At 41.3% G+C, this 12,072-nt stretch overlaps 1 protein-coding gene across 4 annotated transcripts; it reads left to right on the top strand.

The window, feature by feature from the left end:
- The first annotated feature begins 546 nt into the window (after positions 1-546).
- On the top strand, positions 547-11,862 carry LOC121915975 (B-cell receptor CD22-like). Of its 4 annotated transcripts, XM_042440663.1 has the most exons (10): positions 550-1,322; positions 2,103-2,160; positions 2,565-2,975; positions 4,445-4,732; positions 6,346-6,618; positions 7,319-7,582; positions 7,794-8,192; positions 9,246-9,542; positions 11,425-11,698; positions 11,808-11,862. In XM_042440663.1, the coding sequence occupies exons 2-10, from the start codon at positions 2,127-2,129 to the stop codon at positions 11,848-11,850; spliced, it is 2,283 nt and encodes a 760-aa protein (XP_042296597.1). In that variant the 5' UTR covers positions 550-1,322; positions 2,103-2,126; the 3' UTR covers positions 11,851-11,862. The 4 variants fall into 4 exon arrangements, with proteins under 4 accessions (XP_042296598.1, XP_042296597.1, XP_042296599.1 ...); XM_042440664.1 differs by lacking the exon at positions 9,246-9,542 and having other exon boundaries at positions 547-1,322; XM_042440665.1 differs by lacking the exon at positions 2,103-2,160.
- Positions 11,863-12,072: the final 210 nt, after the last annotated feature.

The raw sequence follows: 12,072 nt of genomic DNA on the forward strand, positions 1-12,072 counted from the left end.
ATGTCAAACCCTTGGCTTAGAATCACCTAACTCTTATGTTCCCTATCACTCCCCATAACACCTTGACTCACAGATTGGAAATGTTTTTGGGGGACCAGACTACAACTACTAGTATCTTCCAGTGATTGCATTGGATGGAGGCTTCTGAAAGTTGTAGATGAAAAAAATAACCTTCCCACACTGTGTATCTTGTATGCAGATTAATACTCAGACTCCAGATTTCCAAGGTTACAGTATAATCACACCTACCCAGTTCAAGACAAACCACTAGCAGCAAGAACCAGAGATGATGATGATGATGATGATGGTGATGATGATGATTATGCTTTATTTATATAGCGCTGTAAATTTACACAGTGCTGTACATAAAGTTGGAGCTTATGCTAGGCAATTGATGATAAGTGTCACTCAATCTGATTCTGAGTTCTGTTAATGATAAGTTCAGCGTTTGCTTTGTCAGGAGTCCAAGGAAAGAGTTGTACAAAGAGAGGAAGGATTGCAGAACAAGTGGGTGGGAAGATGGAACATGAAATCCCAGGGGAGGCAGAGTTTGACCAAAGGTGGGGACAAAAGCTAAAAGGGCACAAGAGGGCATGGAAATGGGCAGAAGAATACGAAGGCCCAAACCATTTGATTCTGCCCTCTTCATAGCTACCATCCTTCTAAGGCAGCAGAGTGTTAGAAAGGAAGCAGGAATTGTGATAGTAAACCAGAGTTAAGAAGATCATTGTTGGTTAGGTAAAATCCTAGCCCAACAGGACATCTTGGATACTACTTCGTTTTCCAGCATTCCCAACGATAACTCTGAATAGGCACAGACAATCCAATGAGAATACTACATGGTTGGAAAGAAGAGCCAGACTGTGCCTGTGGTAGCCCATGAACACATCTGGGCAGTTATGTAGAGATCCAGATGCTTTCTAGGTATCCCATCCTAATACTGTACATAGATATAGATATGGAGCAGAAGGCTACTTGCTCTTGGTAGCCAGAACCTCCAAGTGTTCTACAGAATTGTCATCTTTCGTTTCTCCAGTCCCACGGAGCATCTGACAAGACAAGCCTATTCTCCTGGGTGCAGAAGCTGCTTGCTCCAGAAGGGAGGAAAATAAGAACATTTGGCTATGCAATTCATGAAAAAGGCGTAGATGCCAATAACTGTCCTTGACTTCTTTCTGTGCCAGTTCTTACTTCTCCCACATAGGCAAACATTTGGTCTAGGTGGAAAACACACCAGAGGAACAAGCAAATGTTTCTTCTGTCTGAAATACCTCAGTCACAGCAAAAGAAACGCTGTCAGATCTGACATTTCACATTGACAGGTGAGTGTGCCTTTTATTTTGCTCTGGATAGTGAGTTTGCTTCCTCCTCTTAACCCTGACAAGTTAAATTGGCATCAAGTTAAAACTTAGCTTTATTAAGACTAGGTCATCTAAGGTTGCATCTACAATGCAGAATTAATGCAGTTTGATACTGCTTTAACTGTCATGGCTCAATGCTATTGAATTCTGGGACTTGTAGTTTTGTGAGTTATTTAGCCTTCTCTGTCAGAGAGCTCTGATGCTACAACAAACTATAAATCCCAGGATTCAGTTTGTTCATATCGATCATTATGGCTGTTTGCATGTTTGGATTCTCCTTGGGGGTGTGACTATCTGGATTGTCAAAACGAACAGCTACAGTTTAAAATTAGCCTCCACTTTGCTTGTTTCAAAGATGACTGCAGTTGACAAATCACTAATGTGATGGATTCTAATTGTTTTTATTAGATTTAAATGGTGTCTTATGTGAAGTGCTTTGAGCACAGTGTATTTACTGAAAATATGGCACATAAATAAATGATCAATGACAATACTTAAGTTGTGGTGGACACTCAACTGAGTAGTTTACGCCATGTTTATGGACATATTTCTGTACATATTCCCATTGTTGAGGAGGAATTTTGTAGTGTGGAGTGTGAATATTCAGTGCCAGCCATTCCCTCTTACCAGGTTAATCTGTTCCATTCCATATTGCATCCTACCCCTTCTGCTTTTGACTATAAGTATAGATTCTCTGAATGAATGAAAGTACAAATCAGCAACATGTCTCTCCTTAACCAGGTTTGACAATCGGACGGAGCCACAATGAAACATTTCTTGGTGCTGTTTTTCCTCCATGGTAATGTATGCACAATATAGATTGGATTAGTGGCTTTTACTGCTCCTTTTGATCTCTTTGAAAGCACTGAAAAAATCATCCAGGCCTGGGACTCATATAGGCTATGTTCACATTCCCTTAGTAAATTTTGCCTGCCCACTTTCTTTGACTGTCAACTGATGTTTCAAGGCTGCAATGCTAGAAATGTAGGGAATGAAAGCAAATTTTCTTTGGAGAAAGCAGAATTCCTGTTTTGTCTGGAGACCTGGTTAGATCTAATATTGTCATAACAGTTAGGCTTTGCTTTTGCTTTGTTCCTTTCGGGTGGGAGATAGAAGGTGTCAGAAAGATGGAAGCAAATCATCATGGCTTTGGGACAGATGGAAGTTTCTGACCAACATTTTCCTTGTCTCTCTCCATTTCAGGTGTCCTTTGTAATGGAAGTTCATTGACCATAAGCCTCGAAAGCTTGGTGACTTGGGAAGGGTCCTGTGTATTGATTCCTTGCCAAATCAATGAAACACTTCATTTTGCTAATCTCACGCTTGCTACAGTGGCTTGGTATTTTCAGCCTTCTTCGACTCATACATGGCTTGACTATAGTGGTCACCCAATATATGATAGCTCCAAAACTTTGGAGGACCATGCAAACTTAACAAGTCCTCACTTTCAGGACCGGGTGCAGTTTGTAGGAGATCTATCCATAGGAGACTGTAGTCTGATGATTACTCAACTCCGCATGAATGACAGTGGTACATACAGTGCAAAAGTAGCCACTTTGGATGAAAACCAGGATGGGCAACAGATGTTTCAGAGTACAAAAATTCATGTTAGAGGTAAAAACTTTGCAGAGTGGGTTTTATTTTTTCATCATCCCATATAATTTAAGTTCGGAAATCCTGGCCCATCCCAAACCAATTTTTTGCACCTCCTGTGTCCCCCTGGATCTCCCAAGACCTTCACAACATTTTCAGTTTTGGAGTTGTTGTTCATGTACTCACACTGACATTGTCTTCTTGCAAGACTATGAATGAGAGATCTCCAAGAGCCTTACAAACTTAACATGAATATTAAAAACACAACAGAGAAATCTTATAGAAGAGATGTCTCATGACATAACTTTCAAATGTCTTTTTAAAATAAATACATAAAAATAAATAAATAAATAAGTCTTTCTTTGACAGCAAGGTAGGGACCAGTCTAGCATCACTGAAAATGAAATTTCACAGCCAGTGAGAAGACTTTCTCTGGTGTCCCCACCAAATAGAGCTGTGATGATCATGAGATAGAGGCAAAGACCTTTGCCAAAGAGCTTAAGACTTGGGTTGGTTCATGTGGAGAGATGTGGGCTAGCACCTGTTAGTGACATATATATGCATAAGTTGCTCTAGAATTAATCATCACAATGTAACAGACATTGCAGTCACAATTGGAGCTGTGTACACTATAATGTTGGGCACTGCAGTTCTACGTACACATTGTAATTGCACATTGTACACTGTGCACCCAGTCACACATGCCATTGATACTGCACAGCACATATCGATGGCATGTGTGACTGGGAGCCATTACACAATGTACAATTTCTATTGCACATTGTGTAATGTCACCCAGTCACACATGCCATTGATATGTGCTGTGCAATGTTACTATTCTGCACAGGGCTTGTATAGTGCTGGCACAGCATATGTATCTCTGCATATGAATATTTACAGTACACCGAGGGGATGTTAGATTCTAGCCATAGCCTTCCAGATAGTTTGGGCCTAAGATGTATAGGGCTTTATAGGTAATAATCAGCAGTTTGAATTGAAGCTGGCCTGAGGATTTTGCTCTGTGCATTCCCTTTTCAAAATCTGGAATGGGAAGTCTGTGCTAACAGGTATCATGCACAATTATGCTTAGAATCCCATGTTTACTTAGACATGCATACATTCCCCTAAAGAAGTAGAACATCTGCACTCACTTCACGTTTCTGGAAGCAGGATAGTGCATGCAATGTTGCTGCACCCTGGATTTCACATTCAGTTGTGCAATATTGCCATTCAACACAAGAGTTGCATAGCACAACTGATGAATTACTCCATGTGTGGCAATTTACACTGCGCAACCCCAATGGAGAATCTGAGTGAAAGCATCAAAAGATAAGTGGGACTACTGAGGTCATTCAAGCATTCTGGATTGTGGCCAGGTTTCTGGTTCATAACGTGTCATGTAGAAAAGGCCCAAATTTACCAAATGTCTAATTTTAGCTTCCTTTCCAAAATGTGCACAAGTGATCTTGCTTTTTATCTTCTGGGATCAGAAAAACCTCCAGAACCCAAGATGGAAGCCATGCGTGTGGGAACCCAAGAATGGTGGACGATGAAAGTGATCTGTTCAGCTTCTTATCATTGCCCTGAGGAGCCAATGGTGCTGATTCTTCGTGGCTTAGAAAAGCATCTGCCAAAAAGGACCATAGGAAATAGGATAATCCAGACGACAGTGAGTTTTGAACCAACATGGGAGGAAGAGAGGAAAAAAGTGACATGCTTGCTGACTAGTAAGGATGGGGCACAAAAATCCAAGAGTACGCTGCAGCTGGATGTGAAACGTGAGTGTGAGATGGGAACGAATAAAGCATTTTGAGTGGGGTTAAGTGAAAATAAGATAATGGCTGGAATCATGCTGTTAGCATACATGCACATACCTTTGGGTTATACACATGTATGTTTTCATTTTGGATGGGAAACAAAAAACTATTCAGTGGTTCTTTGTGCAACCCATTGCTTCATCATGATTTCTCTGTGGATTTTGCGACCACACAGCATATTTTTCTGGACTTGCTCTGAGCACAGGGACTGAAAGGCTGGAGGCAATGATATGTTGTACTTCTTTCTTTGAGGTTAATTTCATCAAGTGACATTGGGGGATTTCTACTGAACCACATGGGGATTATGCTGGGGAATCCTCTAAGATTTGTTCTTCCTCCTTTCCGCATGAATTTTAACATTTTAAACACAGATTCTATATGAAGCTTCTGAGCGAGGTAGGCATAGGATTTGGGATGAGGTATTAGCCATATTTTGGTAACACACACAGCTCTATTTTTCCATGTCATCGGAGGATCAGAATGGATTTTAAAGGGAGGGTGATATTTCCTTCCCCATTGAGATTTCCTCAGAGATGTTTGATTCACAAATAAGCGACCAAATTTGCAGCTTAAACCCATGTTTTCAGCCGCAAAACCAAACAGGCCAAATATAACATACAGGGAAAGGGGGAAAATATACTATGGGTTCATTCCCACTATGATTTAAAGTGAATTTCCAATTGGTTTATATGACCGTTGTTCCCATTTGAAACCAGTTTTGACCCTAATGGGATAATGAAAAGATCCACTTTCATAGTGGGAACGACAGACCTTTTGGAATCGATTTACCAACAGAGAGCAAAGGCGAATCCCAAACTGGTTTCAATGTAAGTGGGAATGAGCCCTATGAGGAACAGAAACTCGAGAGAGCATCTCTGTAAAATATGTGCTAAAATATCTGTATAGTTTGATCACTGTCAGATCAGTTTGTTCGGAACCAGTGTTTGGATTTCATGATGAGCTGGATTAGAGTCAATAAACTGAGACAAGGAAATGAAAAGCAACGTCCCTGGGAGGTGGTTCCCATGACCAAAAGGAATGCACAGTCCTACATGGAGCTGTACCTCTGTGAAAGAACACATGTGTAGGTTGGGGTTAATCCTCTTTCCAGCCATTTAACTTGAAGACTTGGTAGACCTAAGTTCTTAATCATAGAGTCAAAAGGGGTCTCATGGGCCATAGAGGCCAAAGTACAGCATCTCCAGCGAAAGCATCTTCAGCTCTCCAGTCTCTTTTTGAAGACATCCAGAGAAGGAGACCCACCACCTCTCTAGGCAATTGGTTCCATTGTCATACCACTCTTACTGTCAAGAAGTTCTTTCTAATGTTTAGTCATTAGCTTCTGGTTTGCCAGGTATGATAATTCCTGGATAGGGAGAGTCTGACCACAATGATAGCACAAGATGAAGGCCAAAGTAAAATATTTTAACTACAATTTTTGATATGTTTCTGCTCTATTTTGTTTACTGGTTCATAAGCATATTACCTTATTTTCTTGACTGTGCATGTACATTCACCGAAATATTGTTATGACCTATTTCTTCCCAAAGAAACGCATTGATCTGTTTTTCCAGATGTTCCCCTTGGTGTCCAGCTTGTTCTTTTAAATAATCTGCCCATAAAGGAAGGAGATAATGTCAGACTGAACTGCTCTGTTAGGAGAAGTTTGCCTGATGACAACTGGTACAACTGGGCTAAGTCAGATTCCCATACCATTGAACACAGGTACAGTGGTCCAAAACTACTGACTTTCCCTGCAATACCTGGACCAGCAACTTCTTATAGATGTGAAGCATGCAACTGGGTTGGATGTACTTCATCTCAAACAGTCACTGTGGATGTCCACTGTGAGTAATGTGATTTACCTTACCATCTGGAGGTCCACCATTGGCAGCCAGAGTATGTTAACAGGAAAAGGGAGAGGTTATATGGGGACATACGTATTCATTCTTCATGTGTGGGGTCTTCAAAGTGTGTGACAACAATGTGAGTGCAGCTATATAGCTCTATTATTGTTTATGCTTTGGAAATGCAGGGATTGCAGAATGAATATGATTGACAAAGCTAAATCAGGAATGAAGTCCTAGACTTTGGACAAAGTATTTTAGAATCAGTATGTATAGAGATGATAGGTATCTTTTGGAGAGGGAATGTTTAATACTGTTTCATTTCATGAAAGCTTGAAACCTTGTCTTGAGAAATTGCCAGTCGTTGTCAGTCACAGCTTAAAAAGGAAGAGGCAAAAACATGCAGTTGAGGAAACAATGTACAGTAGAATATTTTTGGTGCTTCTAGAAGCTCAGGGTGATAAAACCAGTGAACACCCATCACTGGCACAAAAGGAAAGATGGGTGTCGGGAGCACGCATGTTGAGTGCGGTTTGCATGTGTCTTTCCATCTGATAAATAAGATTCATATATCATTATTTTGAACTTACAGTAATTAAATCAGCATGTAGTGTATCCTATATTTATATCTCCTTCATTTAGTTGCTTGGATATAAAGATGTCTCATTTTGATGTTTTGTTTTTGATCTAACCTCTACAGTTGCCCCCAAGGATGTAAGCATTTGGAAAGGAGCACCCAAGTATATTGATGAAGGCAGCATTGTACAGCTGAGATGTCAAGTGGGAATGGCGAATCCACGCAATTTTAGCTATGCATGGTACCATGACGGGCAAAAGCTGAATGCTACCAATGAAATGCTCATCTTCCCAGAAATCGTTATGGCACAGTCTGGCAACTACTGGTGTGAAGTCAGCAACAGTGTGGGCACTAACATCTCACCCAGAATCCTGCTTCATGTCATTTGTGAGTCAGAGATTCTATTATTCTATTTATTTGTTGATTAGTCTATTGGATGAATAGTCAAAGAAATGAAATGGTTCAACATTTCATAGCTCATTTCTGAATTCTGGGAGGCACAAAGGAGTTTAGAGTTGTGGAGTTTCCAGTAGATGCATTTAAACTACATGCTTCTAGATGGGCAATAGGAAACTGACCATTTTCTTCCTTATTTCAGGTTACCAATGCTACAGAACTCCATTGAGCATAACCCTGAGTCCCCTGGCTTCCTGGAAAGGATCCTGCGTGTGGATTCCATGTTACATCAATGAATCGCCTCATACTGTCCTTTCCATTTCTGTATTGTGGTATTTTGATCCTGATATTTGGTATGATTATAGTGATCACCTGTTGTATGACAGCTCCAAAACACCAATGGACCAGGTGAACCTAACGTCTCCTGCCTTCCAGGGACGGGTAAGCTTTGTAGGGGATCTTAGCAAAGCAGACTGTAGCTTGATGATCACCCAACTTCAGCCAAAGGACAGTGGCACATACAGGACAAGAGTTCTTGCTTCAATTACAGACTATCCGTGGCCACTCAAGAGGTTTCTTAGTGCTACAGTAAATGTTACAGGTAAGAACATTGCAGGACAGTTTTGATTCCTTTCGCATTCCATATAGAAGTTGCTCTTTAGTTATGACACAAGGTCTTCCCTTTCACAGTACCACCCCATGCTTGGAGTTGCCATCTTTCAGTCCAGAATTGTGATAGGTTGTTCACATTATTTCCTTGAACTTTGGTGTTTAGAGGTAAGAGTCAATCTCTTAGGTTGCCAAAAGCAACTATCCATAAACAAATGGAACAGATATGAGGAAATCACAAGGGGTTTGTGTGTGTTTGTGTGTGTAGTTCCAAAATCAACAGCCCTGGAGTGGAAAGGGGAGTCACAAATGCCTACTAACACACAGCCTTTTTAAACAACCTTAACCTACAATATGCATGCTTCGGACAATGGTGGGCTCCACAGGCACATTTTTGACTTCTCAGGAGCTTTGGAGGACTGCAGTGTGTCACCCCATCTACATTTTGCGTGACCTGAAATAATAATGTATCATGTCCCATCTTCCTTTAGTCTATTCCAGTGATGGCGAACTTCTGGCACATGTGCCAGAAGTGGCACTCAGAGCCCTCTCTGTGGGCACATGTGCTGTCACCCCAGCACAGAGTTTGCAAGAGTTTGTTGCTAGAAAGCCAGAGGGACATGGCACTTTGCCATAAAAAAGTGAGTTTTGGGTTGCATCTTGGGCACTCGGCCTTGAAAAGGTTCACCATCAATGGTCTATTCTGAGACTCCATTTTGGTGGTTGTATCAGAGCGGCGAGCCTGCTCCAAACATTATACAGTTCCACAACTGGTGTTTAAAATCTTTGTGGTTTTTTTGGCAAAAATGGGATGGGGTTCAGGAGTCTAAAGGTTTGCACTGCTCCCCAAAGGAGTGCACATGTTCTACACATGGCACATAATTCTTCCTGCCCTAAACCAAGGTGTCATCTCCTTCAAAGTTGAATTTATGGTCAACACTTTTGATTGTGGACAGAATCAAGGATAAGCCTTTGTGAATTAGATAATTTCTTTTTTTGCTTTCCCTCAAAACATTGGCTAATATCTTTCATTTTCTTGGTGCAGAGGCACCTCCAGAACCCAAGATGGAAACTGTCCCTGTGAGAATTCGAGAAGGGAGGATAACTAAAGTGATCTGTTCGGCACCACACCATTGTCCAGAAGAGAATATAACATTGACTCTCAGTGGCTTAGAGAAGGAACATTTGTCTTCACAAGACACAATAACTGAAAATGGAATGGTCCGCACTACGCTGAATTTTGAAACCAGTTTTGAGGACCATGGGAAAGTGCTGACATGCTTTCTAACGACCGAGGTTGGGTCACAAAGATCCAAGAGTACAATGATGCTAAATGTGTTATGTAAGTGAACAATGGGCTAGGAAATCATGAGAAGGAACCCATCTGGGGTGAGCTCCTTGTGAGCCTCCATGTATTGCTGGGTTTCTACTCCCATCACTTTTCATCATTAGCTATGTTGGGTACAACTGCTGGAAGTTTCAGCCCAGCAACATTTTGGAGACTCACAAGTTGCCTGTGCATGAGTTAGGCACACTGTGGGTAGGGCTGGGCACTGAGACCATTCAGCTTGGAAACCAATTTATTACTTCAGAAAACAGCCTGATTTATCCCGTAGTAATTTAGAGACCACTCAGTTTGACTCAATGCCAAATTCAAATCTCCTTTGGAAATTTCAAGAGTCCAACTATATTTTGAATTCCACAAAACTGCAGTAGAATTTGTGAACAATGCAACTAATGCTCACCAAATCAGCCAAGCATGCTAGTCATCTGGCCACCATCTGATGAATGGCCACCTAGATTTCAGACACTTTGGACTTTATCACATGGGAGGAAAGCATCCTCCTTCTGTCATTAAATCATCATTAAATTGTGTTAATTGCTTGACTGGGGGGGGGGGAGATGATCACACCCCCATGCGCTTATCCCATTCTTGTCCCATCTGTAAACAGCCATGGGCCCCTCATTTGGTATTAATGGGAGTTTCCATTCCATGTCACTTCCCATTACTGTTTACAGATTTGGCAAGAATGAGACAAGCACAGGTGTGTGATAATCTTACCCTTGATTGTGAGATTTACACAATTTAATGATGGGAGGAGGAAGCTTCCCTCCTCCATGCGATAATCTCCTTCGTGAAAATGTTCTTTGACATCCGTGTGAACAAAGCTGTTGCTATGTTTTGCTTTCTGACTTTGTCCTGTCCACTCAAACTCCCACCAATTTTAAGAGTAAGCATTCATTCTGTCTTGGCTGTTCCAAACATGAGAGGCAGAGTGCACCACCCATGGTTCTGCCATGTTCCAATGGAAGTTGATGTGGGATGGCATTACTTAGTATGGGACCACAAGGTCCTTCAGTTATCTTCAGCTGATGGATTCCACCTATTTCAATATATGGTTATCCAGAGACAAGATCTCACCAATATAGTATGTGGTTTATGGTGTCACTGAAAACAACTTTCTTGTGCCCTGTCTTACAAAGTGCCTAATCTGTTATTTCTGCTCCAGGATGTGTGTGTGTGTGTGTGTGTTGGTTGGGGGGGGGTTGTATCTGCTCTGCTACACCACATTTGCCTGATTTTGGGAATGGAGCTGGAGTTGCAGAGAGGATGCCTTACTTGTCCAAAGCTGATAAATGCATTTGAAGAGAGGCCACCATTGGTGATGGGACTTACTTAACAAAATATGCATGCTGATTAGGGATGTAATGAATGTACACAAATACTTAGATCACTGCCAAAAAAAGCTGTCTCAGCACAACAAGACGCCCGCTCAAAAGGACTTAACTTCCATGAGGGTTTTCCCCCCAAGTGAGAGTAAAAAGATCAGTATCTTTCTCCCCATGTTTCATTTTTGTTTCAGTTGAGGGGTTTTTTTGTGCAAAATTTCCCCACCAAACATTTTCACAAAAAGTTCCCAAATGTAAAAAAATACAAAACAAACAATAAATAAAAACGAATCACAAAATGCACAAAACTCTTGTAATTTTACCTATCGGGGAGAAAACATTTAATTATTTTAAAATGTATTTTCATTTGCTTTGTTTTTATTTATTTATTTTTAAAGCAAATATTTGCATGCTCAGTGGTTTTTGCAATTCATGTCGCATCTAATTCAGCCCAGAGATGGTTACATACAAACATGTGGGTTCGTGGGTTCCAGAAAGTTCTGTTGTCTTTGGACAATGTTTCTTTTGGCTTATCCTCCCTCTCTTACCTGCAGTTGCCCCCAGAGATGTAAGAGCTCTGGCTGATACAGAAGAGGTGGTCAGGGTGGACCATTCCCTTCGGCTGAGATGTGAAGCGGGAATGGCAAACCCCCAGGAACTCACTTACAAATGGTATAAAAATGAGGAACAGTTGGAGCTGGTTTCGACAGATGTCTTGCTGACCATAAAACAAGTGAGACGGAAACATATTGGCATTTACTATTGTGAAGCACGAAACAGGGTTGGTGTGTCACGGTCTTTACCCATTGAGTTGAAGCATTTCTGCGGGTAAGAAAATGAGATGACACCAAAAATGATAAAATCTGCAGGCCTTATTCTCATCCTGTCTTGCACTAGTAGGCCATAGTGATAAAGGGTACCATTTTCTTCTTCCTAGCCCATCGCTGCCAGTAGACTGCTACATCAAAGTCTGGAGCTAAGGGCAACTGAAGGTAAGAAGAGCTAGTCTGGATGGATTCAAGCCTTTTTTATATATCTTACATTGTGTATGTGGAGTCTAACACCATTCGGTGTCTTCTTGCTCCAGAAAGACAGCTTGCAAATGACCAGAGCATTTAGTCATATGACTATTTATTGGCTAGGGGACAGAAAGGAATGGAGGCTCCGAAGCTGCACTCAGCTGCATCTGCGAAGTCAAGAGA

This window comes from Sceloporus undulatus, chromosome 9, assembly GCF_019175285.1.
Source record: "Sceloporus undulatus isolate JIND9_A2432 ecotype Alabama chromosome 9, SceUnd_v1.1, whole genome shotgun sequence".
In the NCBI taxonomy this organism is placed as follows: Eukaryota; Metazoa; Chordata; class Lepidosauria; order Squamata; family Phrynosomatidae; genus Sceloporus; species Sceloporus undulatus.